This window comes from Trichosurus vulpecula, chromosome 7 (assembly GCF_011100635.1).
Source record: "Trichosurus vulpecula isolate mTriVul1 chromosome 7, mTriVul1.pri, whole genome shotgun sequence".
Classification (NCBI taxonomy): domain Eukaryota; kingdom Metazoa; phylum Chordata; class Mammalia; order Diprotodontia; family Phalangeridae; genus Trichosurus; species Trichosurus vulpecula.
Genome location: NC_050579.1, coordinates 72,471,033 through 72,496,177, shown reverse-complemented (window position 1 = coordinate 72,496,177; position 25,145 = coordinate 72,471,033). Strand labels below are relative to the sequence as shown.

Genomic DNA, 25,145 nt, shown 5'->3' with positions numbered 1-25,145 from the left:
CCTAGCACCCATGCTCTCACTTGTATCTTTAATCTTTTTTTTATTTTGTTTATGAATCTGTACAGAAGGGGTGATGGTATTTATGCAGAAATTTGATTTTAGTTCCTGGCTGGCTCTATTATTTATTTGTTGTATTACCTTCAGCAAATCACTGGTTTTCAAAAAATAAAAAATCTTCATTATCAGCTAGTATAGCCCCTTCACTTTATAAAGGAGTAAAATGAGATGAAAAATGGTTACATAGGTTGTGCAAAGTCACATAAATAGGAAATAGAAGAAACAGAATTAGAATTCAGGTCCTCTTACTCCAAATCTGTTGGTCTTTGCACTACATTAGACTGTGAAAATAATCTCACTAAACTTGTTCATTTATAAAAGGAATTTGGATAAGATGGATGGTCTCTAATGTTTCTTCATGTCTAAATTCATATGATTATCGTTAAATATATTGGGCTATTATGGATGAATGGGTGACTATCAGATTTATTGTTCATTTGTTCTTAAAGTATGTCTAATGCAAAATGTATTTAATTGAATTAGATATTTTATAGAAAATACTTGCTGTCCTCATGAAGCAAAAATCACACATCAGTCTTTTCATTTTTTTCTATGGGCCAATGGCCCAACTAATTTACCATTGACTTATATTTTTTTCCACAGTTAGAATCGGATCTTGATTTTACTTCTCCAGCAGATAGAAATTATTTTTAAGCACTTTGCATTCAAGGAAAAAAAGTCTGGTAATTAATTTAAGGGTGGGGGTAGATGAGTCTATCAGTCAATTACCCCTTTTCACTTAAAGTATGTAATAGGATGAACATCTTAACCATATGAAGAGACACCTTAATGAATCAATTCAAGATGTTAGAGTAAGTTTAGTAAAAAGTCTGAAAGCCATCCAATGAACTAGAATGAAGGTGTGATAGGACTTCTGTTCTTGTTGGTTGAGTACAATCTTTTTTCCCACTGGTTCCTTATTTGGTTTTCTTTTTTTTTTTGTTTTGTTTTGTTTTTTGGAGGAGGGAAGGTAGGGCAATTGGGGTTAAATGACTTGCCCAAGGTCACACAGCTAGTAAGTGAGTCAAGTGTCTGAGACCTGATTTGAACTCAGGTCCTCCTGACTCCAGGGCCATGCTTTGCTCACTGCACCACCTAGCTGCCCCTCCTTCTTATTTGTTGACCAACAAGCTTAGGTCTTCCCCCATCCTAAAAACAAAGTATTGGCCTTTCTACTCTATTCATCTTTCCTTTCACTTTCTTCCCTTTACTTCAAAACTTAATCGGTTTGAAGAGATTTAATCAAAATGATGATTGTTAGGGAACCATAGGTTTCTAGGGGTGCTCGAGACCCCCAAAATACCAACACGCTGGGTCCTGCCAAAAGAATTCAACTCAAGCCTTCTTGGCCAAGGGAAAAGACAAAGTTTATTAGGGATTCACCATAATGGGCTATCTTAAGAAATCCCACCCTTTGTGATGCCTGTTTTCACAAGCAGGCCAGATTCAATCTGAGCTGAGCTAGATTGAACCTGAGCACCTTCATGGAGGCAAGATGGAGATTATATACACAAAGATTGTAGGAGGGATTGAGGGGTGGTCTGGGGTGACTAGAGGAGGGGTTTAGGGAGGGTCTTGAGGGGAAGTCTAAGGAGAATAAGGTGGGGTCAGAGTCCAGGAACCAAGAGAATGGGATTAAGGGCAGGAAGTTCCTGAAGGAATATCAAGGTTGGGAAGTAACTGAAGGCATGCATATCTAAAGTAACAATAGAGGGCAAGGTTTAGGTAGAGATTTGGGCCTAATGATAATGTGAGGCTTGTGGCCTTAGGGGAAGGCCAGATCTAGTTGGAAGATTCAAGGACAGTTCAAGGGGCTCCCAGAGACTATATTCCAGATTCAAGGGGGTTCTCAGAGACTGTGCCCCATCATTCCCCCCTCAAACAAATAGGACCCAAATTCTTTTGGGGTCAGGGACAAAGGTCTCAGCTTCTGAAACTGCTTCCTGCTTGCAAGGGGTGTAGAGCTGTTCCTGCCTCGATGGGTCCAGTTCAGGGGGTACACAGTCTGAGTCATAGTCTGGAGGTTGATGGCTTGGAGCCTGGAGGAGACAGACCTGGCAAAGAGGTTAAGCAAACAACCAAACAGACAGTATAGGAGTATAGATAAAGGACAATTTCCCTGGAGGTTATTATGTTGTACCAGAAGCAAGTGAGACACTCCACAGAGTATAAGTTTTAAATGGAGAATTTATTAGCTGGCGTCCATTTTAGGGGCAATTAGCCCAAATCAAAAATGGCCCCGCATTGAAGTGAAAGAGTACTTTATATAGGAAATTTACATACCAGGTCACAGGGTGGTCTGGGGGTACAGGAACAAAGGTTCTGTCAGATCACAGATTCTGACTGGTTATCATTAAGTGGGATAATCTTATCTATTGACATCCCTTGGAGGAGTCATGGAGCCCAGAGACTGCAAAAGGTCTAAGTCCACTCTTTATTATGCAAACTGAGGTTTTAGTTAGGGGTTGGGGGCAGGGCTTTTCTAGCAATAGCTGGCTACTCAGGTATCACAATTGAAGATGACTATTTCATACCTAGCTCCCCTAATCACTTGCTCTGTGTACCACACTGCTTCAGGGTTCAGGAGTGTGTAGCACATCCAAATTAGGTCAGGGGTATCTAAGAGCAAGGCTTGATATTTGGTGAGCCTGTGGTTAGCTAGCCACTGGTGGCCCTCTGCTTCTAGGATGCTCTGGGGAGTCAGAGCTTCTAGGGGCTGGTCTGCTAGAGGTTTAGAAGCTTCCTCAATTGGAATGGCTGTAGCAGCCAGAGAATCTAATTGTTTTGAAAAACAGGGAACTGGCTTAGGGTCAAATCCTAAGGACTGGGTTAGGACTCGCAAAGCCTGTCCTCTCCTTTCATCAACATAACGGAGTAAAAAGTTTTTCTAGATTAGGTAAAGCTAATGCTGGAGTGGTGGTCAGTTTAGTTTTCAAAGTCTCAAAAGCTTGTGCTGGGTAGGGGCCCCACTCTAGAGGGAGTGAGTTGGGGCCTTGAGTGCCAATTAATGGTTGCAGTCCCTCCCAAGCCTTGGGCTTAATTGGATATTGAAGGCTATGGAGGGGAACTATGGCTGGGGTGGCAGAAGTAGCTTGCCCAGGAATTCAGTCCTGGCATTTGCAAGAATGCATGGATGTAGTAGATGACAGGATGACATCAAGAAACAGCAGTTTGATTTAGCAAAAATGAAAAGAATGTGAAAGGAAATAAGGTGAAGTAATACTAGAATTGTAAGTAGGAGTTAGATTATGTGGCCTTTAATTGCCAAACTAAGGAATTGTTTGTTTCTTTTTATGAGTATTGAGGGCTCATTTAAGTTTTTTGAGCAAGAGTGACCTGTTCAGGCCTTAAAAAATTATCTGTATCTAATGCCTCCTCTTCATAGTTTCCCACTGTATCCATTAAATTTTTCAGTCTGCATTTTGTTCTTGCCACTCTACTAAAATTATTCTTTCAAAAGTTACAAATGGCCTCCCAGATATCAAATCCAATGGCTTTTTTTCATTCTTTAACCTTATATCAGTCACTTACTCCTGCATGATTTTTTTTTATTTCTTTGGCTTCAGAGATACCACACTATCTTGATTTTCTTCTACTTTAACTACTTCTGGTTTCTTATTCTCTTCCCAGTCCCCTAGTGTGGATATTCTTTAAGTGTCTTTCTATAACCTCTTCTTGTTCTCACATTTAGCAGTCTTAATACTTTATACTCTTTCATTTAGCAATTTCATTCATTTCCATAGTTTCACTGGCACTTCAATGCAGTTGAATACGCATCTTTATTTCTAACCTTTACCTCTCTCTGATGAATCTAGCCCTGGATTTCCAAATACCTTCAGCACATCTCCATCTGGATTTCTAATGGTTTGCCATAAATTCATCATACTCTATCATTGCTCTGATTGTCTGTGTCTGTCTTTGAATACCTTCTGGTCTTCTCTTGGTATTTTTACATGTTTGTATTAGTAATTAAGGTGAGACTTTTTTTTTTTTTTTTTTTTTTTTTTTTACCGTTTTCCCTTTTAGAATGCTAAAGTAATCAAATGCCTTCAATTAGGTCTTACTAGGTTCAAAGCTCCAGGCCCACATTCTTTTGCTGATTAGGTGTGAAGCCTTGGTGGGGGGGGGGGAGGCCTAAGAAGAATATATAAACCCAGAGGTTAGCATTTTGTTTGGAACTCTCATTCATTGGAAGAGTGCCCTGTGATTTGCCTAGACAAGACTCTAGGCAGCTATTGTTAACCCCCCACCCCACCCCCCAGCTTTGAAAAAATTCAGATGTTGGTGCTTCTCGGGTAACTATATATTGCTTTGGGTAGATTAATTTGTGTTTATTTGCTCTGTTCATATAATATATGTTTGTAATTTCTGTTTGTACTTTCTCTGAAGTTAAGGGTGCTGTCTTTTCCCCCTGAACTAAGTGAATGATATATGATTAAAGTAAGATTGTTAACCTCTTAAAGTTGCTTTCCTTAGAAAAGCATATCAAAGAACATGTGCTAGCAGCCTTCCCATATGCTTTTGTCATTGGTCTTTCACCCTCGCCACACAACTGCTAGCAACATTGTTGTTACAAAGTTTCATTCATACTTTTTTCTTTCCTCTTTTTTTGTACATCACTACTACTGTATCCAATTTCCTCATCTCTACCCTTCCATAAACTCTTGTCTCTCCTATCACCTCACATACAAATAAAAAGCCTTCCTTTAGAACAAAAGTATCATGAAACAAAACAAATTTGTCTTGTAATGGTTATGTCTGGAAAAATATATGTCTCATCACCTCTTTGATAAGAAGTGGGAGGTATACATTATCATAAGTCTTCTGAAGTTGTAAGAGATAATTGTATAGTTCTTAAGTCTTTTGAAGTTGTGTTCCTTTATAGTGTTGTGGTCATTTTATGATTTATTGCCCTAGTTTTGCTCATTTTACTCTGCATCGGTTCATATAAATCTTCTCATGTTTCTCTGCCTCCTTTTTATCTCACCTTACAGCAGGAGTCAACAAACTACATCCCACACCCTAATTTCAATACTGTTGTGTCTCGGAATAGAGAGGCCTGAGAAGAGGGAGAGAGACTTGGGAATGGCAGGTCTGCAGTACACAACACTTAGCCATTAAGTTTGTTGTCTTATGTGGGCACAGTTCATGGTACCCCTAAAGCAATTACAATAGTAACATTAAAGATCACTGTTCACAGATCATCACAATAGATGTAATAACAATAAGGAAAAAGTTTGAAATATTGTGAGAATTACCGCAAACATGATGTGAGCACGTGCTGTTGGAAAAAATAGCACCAATAGATTTGCTCAACACAGGGTTGCCACAGACTTTCACTTTGTAAAAAACACAATGTCTAGGAAGCACAGTAAAGTGAAGCACAACAAAACAAGGTATGCCTTCATATGATAGAGTAAGATTCTAGAGGACTTGGTGGAAGGGGCCAGTAGAGCAGTGGATAGAGTCAGAAATGTACAGATGAGAGCATGGGATGGGGAACATATGTATAGTTCTTTGTAACTAACCAGAATTCTTTATTAAGTGAACTAATCTTATTTCTATGTAGTTCAGGATTATAGAGATTTGGGAAGGAGCTGAAGGAGACATCTGTAGAGAAAAGGAGAACTGCTTAGGTAGGCACAGCTTAATGGATGAGCTAATATAATAAAGTTTTCTTTGTTAATTTCTTTTTACTCTTGAATAAAGTATGTCTTAGAATTTTGTTTGATTTTTGTATAAAAGTTTTATTTTTTTCCTCTTTTTAAGCAATAAAGAGTAGAAGTTGGGTAAATTATTTACTCCTTTTTTTTTACAGGCCAAAGACAAGTTGACAAGATACATGAAATAATTTTTAAATGATTTGCTATTAGAGCAAAATTCTAAGTAATGCAGTCCTTTTTATTTTAAAAATATGGGAAACTTTTTATACAACTAATTTTATTTTTCTTGTTTTTTTTTTTCTTATTTAGTGTCTTTTTCCTTGGAGCCATCCTTGTAATAGCAGCTACTTTCCTATATGGCTATGATCCCAAACCTGCAGGAAATCCTACTAAAGCCTAGTTATTTTCTGAAACTTGTTTCTCAGGATTGTTCAAGTATTAAGATCCTCAAACATCATTTGCACATGGAGGATGTCAACATAAATTCTGTGAGAGATCATCAGACTGAGTCTGATCATGGTTGTTCAAATGATTTGAAGTCACAAAGGTTTAGAAGCCGTAAGAAGTTTGTTACATGTGGAAGTGAAATATCTAGTGCATCCAAAAGTAAAAACTTGAAAAAAAAAACCCAATATATTTCCAGTGACTAAAATCAGGAATGTTTACAACTTGAACTCTGAAGTTAACAAAAAAAAGATTTTTACAATTTTGATTGCTGCAGAAATGTCCTATGCACTCTTTGCAAGAGCACATGACAACATGTCAGATATAAATTTTTGCAAATCAAATCTATTTGATCTTAGTAAATGTTTTTAATTTGCTATTTGTGTACAGATAGATTACACTGAATAGAATTCATTATTCTGTAATTAAGATTGTAATTACCTATTTCTTATTAAAGCTGTGAAGAAATTGAAGTATGATTTGAAAAAAATTTTCACATACCCAAGATTTTTATATTTATAAAGAGATTACTAAACAAACCTGAATTCTGTTATTTGTTAAGCTCTACAAAATTGATAATATGATGAGTCTGATTTAATATAAGAAGGGGAAAATTTATATATGTAAGGCTCTCTGTTTAGTGGTTTGTATAACCAGATACAAGCTACAGGTAGAGTTCGAGTCTGGGTTTCTTTTTATTTTTTCTTATAAATTGGACACTTAATATTACTTTAAATTTTATTTGTGTGTGATTCAGTTTCCTTTAATGTTATTAAATGTAACTTAAGATAAAGTAAATACTTAAAATATATAATGATTTATAAAAATATGTAATTGTCTATATCTACTCTATTTGGAGTCATTATGGACTATCATGTATATATTCTACCTTATTACAGAGTTTTAAATGGATGTTTTACTCAATCTATAAGAGCTTCTTTAAGGCTGTAACAGTAAAGATATTTTTAGTTTAAATAGTAGTAAGTTGACATGAAAATAACTTTTAGAACCATTTTAGATGACCATTATATTTTTTGAAATGGTATAATAAGTTTAAATTCAGGGTTCTCAAAACAAAATTTAGTAAGCTCACCACCTACAGAAGTGCCCTTTCTATGTACTTGGTTGAAGAGGATCTTACTTTTATAAGGCTCCAAGCACTGCATGGGGCTGCTTGGGCAGAAGCTATTATTTGTTTCTTTGTGTGTATACATACGTGAATGTGTGTAACACACACATACACACACATAAACACATATAAAATTGGTTTTTGTATATAAAAGTGGTGTATATATGTGCATATATGTTTTATATATACATACATATATATTTGTGTGTATAACTACACAAATGCACCTGCTTTAAAATAACACCATTTCTATGATCTTATGAACATAGAAGTAGAATATTTTATAAACCATTTAATAATTTTTAATGAGCTTGTGATAATGTCGTAAACTAGTTAAAAACTTTCTAAAATTATCACGTTATCTTAATTCAATTATGAACAAGAATAGTATTACTATTCTAGTTTGTTCTCTATATAATGTACTTTAAAACAACACATAAAATTATAGTGTTTGTTTTTTTAATTTGCATAAATAACTCAATTCACTAGTCATCCATTCTGTATAGAGTTAAATAAGATTCAAAAGTTTTGTGCTTAAAGTTATGGTATGCTTATTGCATTAAGGCTACCACTGAGTCAGCCTACTATCAGATTTCTTTGAAAACGTTTAGAACCCTCCTGTGTCCATAAATCAGGAGTCCACTCCTACCTCTTCTGTCCAAGGTTTCAATTCCTTGCAAATGCGTTCATTTACGAAACACTTGGGATCTTTGTAGTAGGTGTTGCAAACTGGCCCTTTTTGGCCAGAATTCTGGGTACATATAACTTTCACTAGCCTCGAGAGTTGTTAAACTGTTAACAGTTTGGGGTATATTCTTAGTGTGCTACAAAATTCTGGCCTAATTGAAATATAAATCCTTGTGTTACAAAGGAACTTTAATGCACAAAATTCCAAGACCGAGTTTACTTCTCAAATATTTGCTAGGTATCTAAATAGCAATTCTGTATACTTTCTTACCAGTTGACACTGTGTGGCCTGTCTCTTATTTTAGTGCTTTAAAGAGTAATACAACAAAGTATTGGCATATGGTTAACGTAATGGCATGCTCCCAGTAACTAAAAATTTAAAATTATTCACGTATTCAAGCAAGTGTATCAGAACAGGATAGTTTCATGAAATAAGCAAATACTGTTATTCCGAGCAGTGAAGTATAGCAGAAAGAGTGAGGAGACCTGAGTTCTAGTCCACCTATGCCATTAATTCACTTTATGATCTTGGGTAAATCACTCCTCTAGGCACTGGCTTTGTTGTCTGGGTTGGACTAGAAGGTTCTTTCCAGCTCTAATACTCTATGATCGGTGATATTTATTTTCAAAAGGAACTGTTCTGTGGACAGAGAATTTATATTTTACATTTCTAGTAATTAAGAAAATGTTTATTCTTGGATATTGTTTATAATTTACACTTTGTGTTCACAAGGAAATATAATAGAATGCAAAATTTGAAAAAGACAGCTGGAGTTATAGATTGGCTTTTACCAAGAGCTAATGGTGACATTTTCATGACATTGTTTTTTGCATCATTTGACAGTTTTACCTCCAAAGTCTTGTCTGTTAACCATGTAATTAAAAGATTAATAATTACATTACTAACATAGGGTTTTGACACCTAAATAATTTCAGCATTTTAAGAAATTGAGACTTTTTTCACCTCTCAACTACTTTATTCATTGAAAATAAGCCGTTTTGTAGGGAAATGTACCAATAACTAGCACTATGATAAATTAAGTCTATTATGTCCAGTTTAAAACTGGATGAAAAGTTTTAAATATAAAGAATGGATTTGCCAACAGAACAGTAATAAATTAAACTCTTTTAGGAGTACCGTAGGTGTGAATTCTCGAACATTTCTTTTATGTTAAAATCTGTATCAGCAAGAGGAATGAGCAGTGGTTTGCATTTCTAGTTATTCTCAGTGGGGGGAAACTTGAAAGCTAGCTTATGAATCTGGACAAAAATGTAGGGGGAAAGAATCTGTAGGCTGCCCCTACATATTTCAGAAATTGTGCTGTAGTAAGTTAAGGATTTGGTTCTTACTATATTACCTTATGAACTGAGAAATCTTTCAGACAAAGAAGTTTTCTACACTTTAAAAATGATACTGTATTTGCTTCCAATATAGGTATTGTTTTTGAGAAACAGGATTATTTTTGTCATCACATCATCTTTTAATTTAAATTTTCATTGTCATGATAGTATTTATTTACATCCTGATGTGTTTTTCAATAGAAAAGCCTTCTAGAAGTTGTTTACGCTAAGCTTGTAAGTCACCTTAAGAACCTCTAAAATGTAGCGTTTTAATAATATAGGACCAAAAGAAGCACCTTTTACAAATTGTGGTTCTATGTGCCTTGCTTACCAAATACCTGACTTCTTCTGGAGGTTATTACTATAATTCACAATTGTGGATACATGACAATAATATCATGAATTTTTAAAAGTTATTTTTCAGTTGATTTTTTTTAAAAATTCTGTATCTACAAGTATTCATCAAATCTATTTTATGATAAAGGAAATTAAGTGTGCTCTGCAGGTAACCGAAACAATATGTGTTTGAGTAAAGTACAACACTATTACTCACCATTGTTTTTAAATAACATTTTACTGCATTTTTTGTTCTTTGCAATTTGGATCTTTTGTTGTGTCTCTGTGTTTTGTTTGTTTAAATACCTTTTGGTGTTGGGGAACAATATGTAATTTTGTATATTTAAACTTTTGTGGACAAAATTCAAAAATTAACAATATAATCAGTCTCTTTAATGTCATGTTTTTTATTGATTTTAATATTTCAGGTTTTTTCAATATCTAGTTACCACATATTGCTTAATGAGTTTTATTGGAATGTAGGCATAGTTTTATTAATGGAATTAATTGTGAATGTGAATTAAATTTCTCCTCTTTTAATACCAACGATAAATTACTAGTCATCCCTGTTACTGTAGTCATTATCATCTCTAGCTCACATATGAATCTACATGTTGCCTCATCTGCTCTAGCTCCCATTTAAGTTATTGTGAATTTCTCTACTCGTACTAGAATGACAAAAAGCTTAAATTTTCTATGAGATGCATATCAGCCAGCTAAAAGGAAAATTAATCACATTAAGCAATTGAAATCATGTGCTCTATTTTCTTTACTTTTTGCTTATAATTTATTTCATGTATTATCACTGTTTTAAGAATCATTTAATAAGTTCTTAAATGTTGAAGATCTTAAGACTTACTGATAACAAGTTCACAGCATTCATGTTACCATTTATTTATAAAATTGATGTTGTCTGAGATAAATCAATTGTTGTAAAAATATTTTAAAGAATTAGCTTTGTTTTTTAATATAAACTTTGGTTACCCTAATGAAAAAACCTAGTTATAAAATATCATTAGTATTACTTTTCCCTTGCTTTTGAATAGCTTTTCTTAAGTTTACAGTATACCATTATTGTAGTATCTTTAATGCCTGTTTGTAAATGTAAATATAATAGGTAAATTAACTTGCCACTACTGTCCTTCAACAAAACACTGACTGGCAAATGGTAATCTGCATTATCATACCAATCTTTAATAAAGTCCTTGAAAATGAACTGAAATCCAATTCCAGCACTGGTAAGGCACAGAGAAGAAAATATCACACTGAAACTATGCCTTGAATTTCTCCAAATTCGGATTCTCAGCATTTTTTTCTCATAGTGTTCATACACTATTATTTCCCCTTATTTAGGACAGTACACATCAAACGTATTATCACTTAGTGATATGTGTCAAAAATGTTGCTAAATAATTTTGAGCCCAGAATCTAAGAACTTTAAAAACACACAAAGTATTGCTATTTAGCTTTCTGGTAGTAAGTACTACTTATGCTTTTAAAAATGATCTAGTTGTTTTAAATAATTATTATGCTAAATTTAATGAAGAGCCTTGATCTGTCCTTGAACAGTTTTACACACACACACACACACACACACCCACCACACACTGGCAAATAAAAATAGATTTTTAAATCTGCAAATGATCACCATTAGCCCTTTACTCTTAAATAACATCAATGGGATAAATTGGTACATAAATTTGTTCAGTTCATTTTAGCTTCACTAGTCATTGATGCTTTATTAGTGTACATTTTCTCCTAAGTTTAAGTTAAGCCAAAGTTAAACCTAGGTATTCCATTTTAAGTTAGAATAGACTGAGTGACATTTTTAGATTTCCTCAAGTACTATCCTTTGAAGTTCTTTTCTGTGGTATATGCTACAGGGGCTGTTGGTCTGGATGCTTTAATCCTGAGGAAACTGGAAACCTCAAAGATTCCCAGAACTACCTTCAAGGTACTGTACCAGAACAAACCTAGAATCTCTGTTATTTGAGTCCTTCAAACAAAGGCTAGATCCTAGATCACGTGTTTGGTATATGGTATAGGCTTTTTTTTTCCCCCAAATATGGGTTAGATTGGCTGACCACTGAATTAACTTCCAAGTCTTGAGATTCTAAAATGTCATAATTCTCAGGGATGCCATTAAGTCCAGGGTTTATACAAAATGATTACTGTCCAGTTGGGCCATTCCACAGCTGTCATATATAAACTTTATAATATTGATGAATATATCCTCATCTAAGTCATCAATAAAACTTAAATAGTTCTGACTACAGATCTCTAGGTTGACAGCTCCTAGCACAGTTTTGGTTATTCATTCATTTCTAAATCTACTGATTTATCTCAGATCTTTCCATTTTATCCACAAGGTTTTCATGAAAAATTGCCAAAACCTTTGCTGAAATCCAGATACACCTTATCTACAGCATTCTCCTGATCAGTCTAACAGCCTTGTCAAAAAAAGAAGATGAGGTTAGTCTGATACTATGTGTTCTTGCTGCAGCACTTATATTTCTTTGTTATTACTGCTCCCGTTCTAAATGCTCAAGCTCTCCCTTTAATAATAATGTTTTTACCAAATTTTTTGGGATAGATACTTTTGGGTTGCATTATTGCAGTCATAGGTTCCAGCATAAAGGATGTGATAGTATGTTGCCTTTGTCAGACTACAATTGTTATTCAATTAGCTGTATTTTGGAAAGGCTATTGACAAACTGGAAGCTGATCATAGAAGTTCAAGGACGGTACTCAGTACCTAACACATAAAAATAACACGCATTTATTTAGCATTTAAAAGTTGTATGAAGTGCTTCTTTCTCAACAACTTTGTAAAGTATGTAGAGCAAGTAGTATTATACTAATTTTATATATGAGGACATTGAGACTCTGAGAGGTTTAGGGTTTCACACAGTAGGTAATTGTCTGCAGCAAGAATTAAACTCATATCTCCCAACTCTAGGTCCAGCATTCTTTCCACTACACCTTCCATCTCTTATTAGGCACACAATAGACATTGGTAGAATGAATAGATGAATGTAAATCAGATGCCAAAATAGTAAAGACGCCAGTTACTAAAGCTACGGGAACCGTGTTGTATTTCTACCATACAAAAGTTAGTCACTTAGTTCTGCTCTAAAACGCTTCCATGGAATAAATTCTCTGTGGAGCAGAGGTATGAAGCTCAAGACTATATATAGAGCCTAAATCTTAAAGCCCTAAAAAATACTGCCCTCCAGGATCCTGATAGCTCTGAAAGGCCAAAGGTTAGACTCCCTCTTAACCTGAGCTTATCCTTAATTGCTTAAGGAAACTGAAATTTCCTTGTAAAATCCTCTTGCAAAAATTATGTTAAGCTTCAAAATAATGAATAGGTTGAGAAATACCACATAGTTCATTTCTTTTTTATCTCTATGGGAATGCAAGACATGACCTTCTCCTTGAAGATGATTCCTAGTTCTATATATTCCAACCCTCATTTCTGTTGTGCTTTTGTTCCACATCAATAACTGTCTATTGGCTATTTCCCTTCTGGGTGTCCCATAGATTTCTCATATTTAACATGTCCTAAAAAGAACTCATTGTCTTCCCTCTTAAACACACACTTCTTCCTAACTTCCCTATTTCTGTCCAGTTACCCTGCTTTGCAACCTCAAGAGTGATGTTTGTTTTCACTCTCCTCTCCCCACAACCTCCCACATACAGTCAGGTGTCTTCCCAATATTTCTCACCTCAATCCCCTTCTTTTTCCACACAAACATTTTTCTAGTTCAGTTCCATTTATTGTCTCTGGCCCATTGAAATAACCTAATTGTTCTTCCTGCCTCTACTCTCTTCCCACTATAATCTATCCTCCACATAGCTATCAAAGTGATGTCCCTAAAACACATCTAACCATGTTAGTTCTCTGCTCAAGAAAGTTTAATGATTCCTTATAACCTCTTGGATAAAATACAGACTTCTCTGTTTGGTATTTAAAGCCCTTCCCAGTCTGCTTCCAGCCTACCTTACCAAGGTCATATTACACATTAGTCTCCACATTTTCTGTATTCCCATGCAATTGACCTAATTGCTGTACCTCATAATTCATCTTCTTTACCTTTGTACAAGCTAACTCATTGCCTAAGATTCACACTCCCTCTCCTCTGCTCCACAATCATTAAAAAAAAATCATTAAACACCTATGTGTTAGGCACTGGGTATACAAAAGCAGTGAGTGAAATAATTCACACCAGTAGGGAGCTTACATTCTATTGGGATGCACAAGTAAATATATGTAAAATAAATATAGGTGTCTCAAAAGTCTTGTTGAAAACTCTGGATAAATATACATATATATGAAGTAGTTAAGTACAAAAAGCACAAAGATTTTTGGAAGGTGAGGGTGAGAGGGGATGAAGGAAAAACTTCATGAATAACTTGTGCTTGAGCTGCTTCTTGAAGGAGAGGATTCTGTGAGGTGGAGGTGAGGAGGGAGTACATTCCACGTATGGTGAATGGTAAGTACAAAGGTAGGTAGGAGATGGAGTGTTGTGTGTGAGGAACAGTCCATTTTGCCTGAATTGCGTTGTGTGGGAGATGGGAGTAATGTACAGTTAGGCTAGAAAATTAGGTTGGCAAATTTATGTAAAGGCTTTCATATTGGAATCCCTATCTCCCTTCAAGTCTTAACTCAAAGGCCACTTTCTACATGAGACGTTTACTGATCTCTCCCGTTACTTTATATTTACTTATTCCTGTACAGACTCCCTTCCCCAGAGAGAGTAAGCAGGAGGGCAGGAACTATTTTGATTTTTGTCTTTGTTTCCTGAGCATTTAGCACACTATTTGGTGAATAATAGGCACAATATATGCCTGTTAATTGATATTTTTAAATTAATTCTCAAACAGGGACTATTCTTTGTGATTAAATCTTTAATCGCCATCTAATAAACTGTCTGTTTTAAATGGACGTTTCCCCGTGAAGTTGTACTTCATTTAGTCAGTCTTGCCTTTTTAAAATTCTGACAATAAGCTGTTACAAAATCTCTTTTTTACCCCCAAAACCATGCCAATGCCAATATTAGAGGCAGGTAAAGTTAGTTCATAAGACCAGAGGATCTAGAACCTAGTCCTAGAGGACCCTCTATATCAGGGCTGTCCAAAATGCGGCCCACGGATGCAATTTATGCATCCTGCCTACAAAGCATAGAAATTTATGTAAATGCTTTAGTAAAGGAAGCAGAGCTCTTACTAAAATGGCAAATCAAAATATATTGTCTGTTGTTTCAATAAAAACCTGAGATTGGATATATATATTATATTTTATTCTCTTTCCTGTATTTGAAACTATACTAGAAGTTTTTGGGGAGTAATCTTACTATAAAAGCTCTAGAAACAATAGAAAATGATAAGTTGTATTTTTCCTTCATGATTTGTAAGTATTTCTGAAGTCCTAAAATTGTTTTGAGAAAGGGTAGCATTGTTAGAATAAAGTATAGCTTCTTGAAATGCATATTTTAGAGCATAACATTTATTTGGGATGGAACTTTATCAATTTGACATCATTTCCCACTTATTCTTTTCCCCAGTCTCTAACAATGAGAAAGTCCTTCTTCCCAAGGGCATCCCTCTGTGCAGTTGATCCACTCCCCTCCTATCTTCATCATATTTCCCCTCTCTCTAATCTTCAACTTCTCCCTAGTAGCCTACTGGTATTTTAAACCGGATGTCCCCAGAGACATCTTAAAACACAACATTTCTAAACCTGAGCTTGTTATCTTTCCTTCCAAACCTGTTACAATACACATACCCTTTCCACATTGCAGGATTTAGCAGCATGATGTCCCCAGTATCTGCCCCCTTCCTTCATACCAGAGAAGAAGTCTGAATTATTATGGTATCAAAAGATAAAATATGTTGATAGTATATAAATACTATACATATATTTTTTGCATTTCTGAGTTTTTTTAATTTATTTTTTATTTAGTATTTTATTTTTCCCCATTTACATGTGAAAACAATTAATATTTGTTTTTCAAAACCTTGAGTTCCAAATTCTGTCTCCCTTCTTTGCCTTCCCCCAAAGAGAAGGCAAGCAATTTGACATAGATTATACATGTGTAGTCATGCAAAACATTTCCATGATAGTCATGTTGTGAAAGAAAACCTAGACAAAAAAACAACTCAAGAAAAATTAAGTAAAAAAAGTATGCTGCAGTCTGTATGCAGACACCATCAGCTCTTTGGGGATGGACAGCATTCTTCACCATAAGACCTTTAGAGTAGTCTTGGATCATTGTATTGCTGCAAATAGCTAAGCCATTCACAGCTGATCATCATTTCTGAGTTTTTAAACTTTTTCTTTGTCATCTATTGGCCTTCATATGTTGTCTGCAGCTTCTGCAAAACTCCCCCAAAATTCTCGTTTAATTTCTTATGCCATCCTGCTATATATGGAAACCACAATGGTGAAAGTCACAATGTGGAAGGGATAACTGTAATATCCCAATTGATTTTCCTACTTCATATCTCTCCCTATTCCAGTCCATCTGCTATCCCACTGCCAAAATGATTTTCTTAAAGTACAGGTCTGTAAATATCCAATAAAATTCAGTGCCTCTCTAATTTTAGTATCAAATATAAACTCCTCTGTTTTGGTATTTGGAGTTGTCATAATCTGGCCCCTTCTTAACTTTGTAATATTCTTACACATTATTCCCCTTTACATACCTTAGAATTCAGTCACATGGGCCTACTTGTTGTCTTCACATATAAATATGTTCCATCTCCCATTTCCCTGGTTTTGCACTGCTTATCCTCCATGTCTGGAATGCTTTGCTGCTGCTTCTTCAGCTTTTTAAAATTGCTGGTTTCCTTCAACATTTTCTCATCATTCACATGGATAGTATCTATTTTTACCACTTCTTGGTACAAGTCATCGTTGGTGACATGGTGCAGCCTAAGCAGGAGGATCTGGGTTTGAATCTTGAGTCTGCTACTTATTCTTGTGTGACTTTTCTCTCTAGGCCTCAGTTTCCTCGTATGTAAAATGAAGTTGGACTAGGTGACCTTTGAGATCCTTTTCAGTGCTAAATCATTGATCCTATTTTATGTCTGAATCTTTTACACAAGTCACTATTAATCACAAAGCTTTGATAGCTTAAAACTGCACCATGACTGTTGAGATACTCTGTATGTGATTTAAGTGATATTTTGAAACATTGTAGATATCATTTACATTTTTCTTTGACAATGCAAACATGGTAGTATATGTACATGAAAAAAAGAAAAAGACGAATGCTCCCCTCCCCCCAAGAGATTATAAATATGCATGTTCTGTTGTTTATCAGTTGTTAAAACCAACACACACTATTTGTATATTGGCGTTAATTCATAACCACGTTGTCTTCTTGTATTCATGACTTCTTAAAACCCTTTTAAGGTTTTTGACTTGGATTTATTGCTCCTATTGGTGCCTTCAATTTGTTGTCTTCCTAAGTGAAATTTAAAGAAATTGTTTACCCAACAAAGGTAAAAGTTACTTTTCTGGTACTCTTGGAGAGTATGGGATTCTTGTCTTTAAACTAGCTAATATATATTACAAAGAGACAATATGATGTGGTGGAAAGCACTGCATCTTCTGCAAGAGTACCTGAATTTGAATCTTGGCTCTGCTTCTCACTACCTATTGGTTGGTTAAATCACTTAATCTTTCTGGCCTCAGTTTTTCTATCTATAAAATAAGGGTCTTGAAGGTCCATCCAGCTCTAAATATAATTTTGGCTAACATTATAAATTTAGCTTCTTCAAGCTACTAGTTCCAGACTGACAGTTAGTTTTCCCATAGGGATATAAGAAATAATTTATCAAATCTTTTAAAATTTTGTTATAAGGAAATTTAATATTAACATTCACCCTCCTGAACCAACTGAACTCTCAGATAGTCAAAACATTTATAAAGGATTGGACTTCACATATATAAGAAAATATATCTGATTTTCAAGTGACCAAGAAAGTTGACTAAGATTTAAGTAGTATCCTATGTATTGCTTACATATCATGTACAGTTGGTATTCTGTCCTCTATAAAGGATTTGCATAATAAAGCTACCTGAGTGTTTCAGAAAAAAAGTCCACAGAAACAGTACTTTGATCTGGTTGTAATTTACTCTTACACTTGTTCTCCACAGAAAGTCATCATTCCTATAACAATCATTCTACCGTACGATGAATGAATTTGATTTTGTATTGTTTGGTTGCAGGGGGGAGAGCAGAATCCGGTGGAGCTTTGAGCTCTGTAGTTTTCTGAATCACAGAATCTTAGAGTTGGAAGGTTCTTCAGAGGTTACTAAGCTAGCACAAACCACTTCTGAACAGGAATCCCTTATACAGTAATCTTGGCAAAGGCATCATTTAACCTTAACTTGAAAACCACCAGGCTTAGGGAATTCATGACTTCCTAAGGTAGGCAATTCAAGTTTGGGAAAGCTCTAATCAGTAGGAAATTTTTTCTTACAAGATTTCCTCTTAATGGAGATTTTCAAGCAGAGGCTGAATTTACTTATTGATGATTTTGAATCCATGATTCTTGGTCTGGAATAGGTTGGACTAGATGGCTTTAGAAATGCCTCACAAGTCTTTAATTTGGTGCTACTTCATTCCAGTTATAAAAAGTGCTTGATAATGTAGCTAAAAAATAAGTTGTAGCTCTCTTTGCATATTACATATGCAAAATCAAAATACAGAAAAATTCCACCGTACACTTTTTTCTTCAGTTATGATTCTCTCTACCCTCTACTATCTTGACACCTGCCCAGGACAACTAGCTTATAGAATTATTTTGGTATTTTTGTATTTTGCTGTTGGGACTGTAAGGGTTTCACCTTTTCTGTATAGATTTTGATCAGGCCATTTAAAATTACTAGTTTGGGCCCTTTCTGTCAGTTTAGTTGTACAAAGGAAACACTATTCTTACAATCACATTTATTTTCAATTTCAACCCTCCGTAGCCATTTTTACCTTGTCCTTCCTAATCCAATCATCATTCCCCTTTGTAGAAAACGGAAGCAACATAAAAGTTGAATTATCTTTTTTTTTCTGTCACCATTATTATTTTATCAACACTAAGCAGTTGCCCCATACCTTTGCTGATTTTTCTTTTGCCCCCAACATAGCTTAAATTTCCATTATTATAACAATCACACTTAGCCTCATATCATTCTGAGTTTTAGTGTCCTTGACATTATTCTTTTAAAAATTTTATATATTCAGCTTTAGTTTCCTGCTATTGCTTTATCCTCCAACTAGATCTAAAAATATGTCATTGAATTTCCTGTCCATCCAGGTCAAATCAGTAGCCTTATTATTACCATTACCCTTATCATAGTTTATATTCCCTTTTTTGTTGGAGTAGTCAGGAAGACTCAGTCATATAAAGTATTTTCTGTACTATAACAGATAAGACTAGAAATAGCATTTAGCATTAGTATTCCTAGTAAAGAAAAAAATGTCCCATTAGTAGTATTTTTTTTTATCTCAAAACAATTTATTTTCAGTTCTTAATCCTCTCCCTGTCTCCCACACCACCCCACTAATCAAGAAGGCAGGAAAAAAAGATACCCATTATAAATATGAAGTCATGCAAAACATATTTCCACACCACATTGTGAAAGGGAAAAAAAAGTGAAAATATGCTTCAATATGTATTCAGAATTCATCAGTTCTCTCTCTGGAGATATATAGCATTTTTCATTATGACGAAATTCTTTAGAATTGTCATGGATCATTATGTTGATCAAAGTAGTTTAATCTTTCACGGTCCATTGTTACTATATTGTTACTGTGTAGTGTTTTCCTTGTAAATTCTGCTTATTTCCCTTTGCATCAGTTCATATGTCTTCCCAAGTTTTTCTGAAACCATTCTACTTGTTTATTACAGCACAATAGTATTCCATCATAATCTTAGACCACCACTTGTTCAGCCATTCCCTAGTTGGTGGGCATCCCCTCAGTTTCCAGTTCTTTGCCACCACAAAAAGAACTGCTGTTCATTGGGAAATGATCATCATCATCATCATCCTAGCAACAACTACTAACATTTACAAAGCTCTAAGCTTTGCAGAGTGCTTTATAGACATGTCATTTTATGTTCACAACAACGCTAGGAATTAGATGCTATTATTATCATCATCATCTCACAGATGAGAAAACTGAGACAGTAGTTAAATGATTTAATCCAGGGTCACATAGGTGGTGAATATCTGAGGAAGGGTCCAGCCCTGTATCTACTGTACTACCTACCTGCCTCTCTTAGGAGGTGGGTAGTGTTTTTCATTATTGGACCTTTGGAATCAAGACTTTTATTGCATTGATCCAAATTATTAAGGCTTTCAAAGTTGCTTGTTTTTACAACATTGTTGTTAGTATGTTGTATCAGTAAGATAAGATTCATGACCTCAAGGGGGACCATGAACCTGCCTATACGGTTCAGAATTGCAAAGTATGAAAAACTCTATAGGTAGAAGGCAGAGGAAATATAACATTTATTTAGACATCAGAGGATCAAACCCCAAAGTCAATAACTAATTCGATATAGTAGTAATCATATTCCAAAAGCAGTAAGCCCACCTCAATGTAGCAACGAAGAAATTATAACACACTATTATAGCAAGGGCAAGGGACCAAGTCATCCTGTAACCTTCCCCCCTGCTGGGACTTCCCCATAAACACTCAAGAATCCTGTTTGCTTGCCTGCATCCCCACTCAGTTCTCTGGTCTCTGAAGCTTGCTGGTTTGCACTCCACTCTCTGCAGCTCTCATGTCTTGGAGTTCTTATTTCTCCTCCTTGGGCTGGATTCTGAATTCTCACTTCTAACTTATGAATTCTTAGTTCTCAATGGCTACCTTCTGGGGGTATATACCCTTTCTAGGGCCCAGAGGGCTTCAAACCCAATCAGCAAAAGGGTGTGAGTCTGAGGCTTAGCATCTACTTAGCAAAAGAGTGTGGGAAAGAGCTTTAATCACTAATTGGCATCACAAAGTTGTAGGCCTGCCTTTAATCAGGCCTCTCTTAACTGGCCCCACCTGAGGCCTGTTGAATAGGTGGGGAAAGATTTTTAATTACATTATCACCATATATATATAAAATGTTCTCCTGGTTTTGCTCACTTCTTTCTTTTTCTTCTTTCTGCATCAATTCATACAAGTGTTTCCAGGTTTTTCTGAAATCATTCTCTGTCATTCTTACAACACAATAGTATTCTATCACATTTTTATGTGACAAATTGTTCAGCTATTCCCCAATTGATGGGAGCTTTCTGTATCTCCAGGTCTTTCACATCATACTTCTTCCTGAACCCTGCACAAATTTAAGGCCTTTTGTTCTGGCTCTGGAACTTCTTTCCTGGTGTATAGCCTCTCCTTGTGCTGAAATGCTCCAAGCTGCAGTTCCTGGCTATACTGATCCCCAGTGTCCACAGGCCTCTCTGTCTTCCTATGTGACCTGGATTGGAAAAATGCCTCATTTATTTTTTTTCATGGATTTCCCAATAAAGACTTGGACTTGTGTATTTCCTATAACTGTTTGAAAAAGCTGTGGGGTAGAATTTGTACTTCTTCCTGCTACTCTGCCATCTTGTGTCTATTTTCCAGTCAGGTACTTTAGACATCTCTCTCCTCATCATTCAGTAGAGAATGTTAACTACAGCAAAACCATTGCCAAAATAAAGAGACTGAAAAAACCAAGAAATTATCTGAGCTAGCAAAATCTTAATCTTCTTTCTTAGCAGAGATACATAATGACCAAAGGCTACACTATTTTAGAGTATTATAAGCATCTTTGTAAAACATGTTGAAGGATGACTGTTTACAAGAACTTTCTTTTTTCAAATCTATTAAAAGTATTTACTACTAAGCCAGATCATACCAAAAGCATTTATTTATTCATGAAACTGGAAAATGAATAACAAACAGATACAGAAGGGAACAGATCTATTGAGCTTTTTTAGTAGTTTTTTTTCATCATTTGGTTACAGAAATGGTATTCACATATTAGATTTCAGTAAAGTATTAGACAAACTTTCTCATGCTCATTAACAAATTGGTGTGATGCTACTAAATAGTAGTCAAGTTAGCAAGACAGAAATGTTTGAATAATCGAACTCAAATAGGTCAATGACAGCTTAGTAGGTCTTTAATAGAGTTCCCTAATGACATGTGGTTGACCCTCTGCCTTTTAATAATTTTATCAGTAATTTGGATAATGGGATAGATTTCATGCTTATTAAATTTACATATGACTGCTGTAAGGGGTAGCTAAACTTGGATGACAATTAGGACCCAAAAAAATGACAGGCCACAACATTTGGCTGAATCCAACAGGGTGGGCTCTAATAGGGAAAAATGTAAAGTTTTGGACTCAGGTTTAAAAAAAGGGGGTAGTGTAGCTAGAAAGCAGTTTGGTGTGGGAAAAACGCTAAGTGTTTTATGGGATTGCAGCCAAAAAGCCAATTGATTTCAAGTTGCAATATGATAGGACATCCAGATTAAGAGAATGTTGGTGTCCTCTTGCTGGGTCAGATTACATAGATAAAACATTTGCTAAGTATTTACTATGTGCCAGGATACAAATAGGACGCAGGAGGAGTTGTTTTCTCATACCTCGTTGAGGACAAACTTGTTCTTTGTAATTTCACATTTATTTTCGTTCATTGTGTGGTCGTTCTTTCCGTTTACATTTCAGGAAGCATTTATCAAATGCTCACTTGTGTCAGACGTAATACAGTGTGAGAGGCAGCATGGTGTAGTAGATCAAGAAAACTTGGGTTCAAGTCCTACCTTGGACACATAATAATAGTTTTTATATAGTGCATTAAGGCACTTTGCACATACCATTTCATTTGCAAAAAGCCTGTGAGAGATACTTATTCTTACATATTACAGATGAAGAAACTGAGGCTGAGAGGCTCTAAATGACCTGCCCGAGCTTACACAGCCAAGCAAGGGTCCAGAGAAAGATTGGAACTGGTTCCCTGACTGGTGTTCCCTTCAATATGCCCCCTCTCCGACCCCAACCGCCTCAACTCGTGTAAAGGCGCAGTGCTCCAGGGACTAGCAGGAAGAAGAGAAAACTAGGCCGCCTCGTGGGGCGCCTGGAGACAAATCACAGGGGATTCAGGAAGGAGGAAGGGCTACTAAACCTAAGAACAGAGCTATATGGATTTGGAGGCCCAAGTTCTAATCCGGACTGCGCCTTGCTGCCGGGGTGATGCTGGCCCTCAGTTTCCCCATATGTAAAATGAAGTCCATAACCCCAGTGTACTTCCCAGCACTGTATCTGTGATCATGTTGGGGCCATCTTCGGTCATCCTGAGCTATATCTGGCCACTGGACCCAGATGGCTCGGCAGGAGAAAGTGAGGCAGGTTACCTTGCACAGCCCTGCCTCACTTATATCCAATTCACCTGCAAGGCACATCACCTTGCCCAAATCATGGTCCTCTGGGAACGAAGGACAAACCACAAATCGGGAATCGGCTTAACATACTTCCACTTTCTCAAGTACCTTAAGCCACTCCCACTCGCGCCTGTCTCCCACTCACACTTCTGCGTGGTAATACTGAGTGGGACAGAAAAACAGATTCAATCCTCGGGCAGAGGAGCGCAAGCTAGGGCGCTTTCCCAGAGGTGGGGTGGTGTCACATGTCCCGGAGGCGGGGCTACCTCGGGAATCGCCCGACGTGACGTGGTGTGACGTGACGCGGGCTGGAGGCTGGCCGGGTTCCCAAGATGGCGGCGGTCGCCTGAACGGCTCGGGCTTGGCTGCGGAGCTCAGAGGCTGCGGGCCGGGCACTCGCAGCTCGGGCCAGCCCGGAGGGGCCTACGCAGGCGCCGGGACTCGAGAATGGTAAAATGACCCAGGGGAAGAAGAAGAAGCGGGCTGCGAACCGGAGTATCATGCTGGCCAAGAAGATCATCATCAAGGACGGTGGCACGGTAGGTTTCTCGTTCCCCAGCGCCTCTCGTCGGCTCCGCCCCGGACGGGCTGGTCCCTGTCTCCGCCGCGGCGCGGCTCGTAACGGCCGCCGGCCTCCCCCGATCCCGGGGCCAGCGCCCCGAGGCCCCGCGCCTTCGCTCGGGCCTGGAGGGAGGCCCGAGCCCCGGACAGACCTCGCGCTCCCCTCCAGCTCGGAGAGGCGTGGGCTGTGGAAGGGACCGGGGGCTCGCCCGCTACCATATGCTCCCTTCCGCAAGGGGACGCGGGCGCCGCGCCGCCCGGAGCCTGGCCTCGTTTGGGACCCCCTGACCGTCCCTTCCCCAACCGCAGCTCCTCGAGCATCCTCTCAGACTTACGGCTTTCAGGGGACGTGGATGCCTTTTCCCCTCCTCGTTTAGGGGAAACGTGGGCGTTTTCTCGCCAACCTCGGTTCAAAGGCCGTCGCCTGCGCCCTGTTGGAAGGGCTTAGGTGGGGGCCCGAGGGGCCGTAGCACTGCTCCTGTGCAGGACAGACGGCTTGGGGCAAAGGGCATGCTTTCTAGCACTGGGCATCACAATTGGCTTTTGCGTGCGCTTTGTTTAGTAGAATATGGGCCGGGGGAGGGGGGCGGGGAGCGCTAGGGTTAGTTGGTTTAAAAGACCTGTCCATCTTTATTTTAAAAATGAAAAATTCTTCAGTGCTGCACTGTGATGGTCTTTGTTGCCCCGAAAAAGAATAAGATAGTGAACTGAAAATGTTTCCACTTTTAAAATTAGTTTGCTGTAAAATTTCTGCATGACTTATGAGCATATAGATGTATGTGTATACATGTCTTTGTAGTTGTGTATGTATACACATAATATGTACGTGTAAACATATCAATGGAGGTGTGTGTTTACACATACATACGCACGTGCATGTGTCCCCACATGTAATATGTGCCAAACGAATAAGTATTTAGTAAGCACAGTGTCAGGCAACGTTCACATGCATGTGTACCTGTGATGTACACAAACATATATAGAGGTACATATATAGATACGTATGTGTAAGGGAATATAAACTGTCTTGTACAGAAGAGTGTTAGGATGCTTAGTAAATATTTGTTCACTTGAAGTGGAAAAAGTTAATTTTCTCATTTCAAAAGGTGAGTGTGCTAAGAGGTATGGTAAGTTGGGAAGATTTTTTTAAAATAGTATATTTATGTAGGGTTTTGAGGTATTTCCCACGACAAATCTGTGAGATAGGTGATAAAGTAAACAATACGTATTAGTGCATCCTTGCTTAATGGATAGAGGTCTGGCCTTCGAGTTAGGAAGAGTTGAATTCAAGCCTTTACAAGTCACTTAACCTGTCAGTACACTTAAGCAATTTCTCAAAGACTGTAAGTTGCAGAGAAATTGTTGAAGGAAGGAATTGGTGTGTGGCATTTTCTCACACCAGTTGAAAGCACAGTTCAAAACAATAAAATCTCTAAAACTTTTATTTTACTGGACATTTGATGGGGAGGGACATTTGAAATTCACCCCACATATTTT

General features: G+C 37.0%; 2 protein-coding genes across 2 annotated transcripts in view; both read left to right on the top strand.

Annotated features, from left to right (window-relative positions):
- Positions 1-10,873, top strand: part of SLC35A3 (solute carrier family 35 member A3) — a 60,238-nt gene extending 49,365 nt beyond the window's left edge. Inside the window, exon 8 of the mRNA XM_036766822.1 lies at positions 6,030-10,873. Within this exon, the coding sequence (XP_036622717.1) occupies positions 6,030-6,120 (91 nt within the window). The 3' untranslated portion in view covers positions 6,121-10,873. The remainder of the gene's footprint in view (positions 1-6,029) is intronic.
- A 12,524-nt stretch (positions 10,874-23,397) lies between these two features.
- MFSD14A (major facilitator superfamily domain containing 14A) overlaps positions 23,398-25,145 on the top strand; it is a 37,572-nt gene continuing 35,824 nt past the window's right edge. The window contains exon 1 of the mRNA XM_036767438.1: positions 23,398-23,626. Within this exon, the coding sequence (XP_036623333.1) occupies positions 23,543-23,626 (84 nt within the window). The 5' untranslated portion in view covers positions 23,398-23,542. The remainder of the gene's footprint in view (positions 23,627-25,145) is intronic.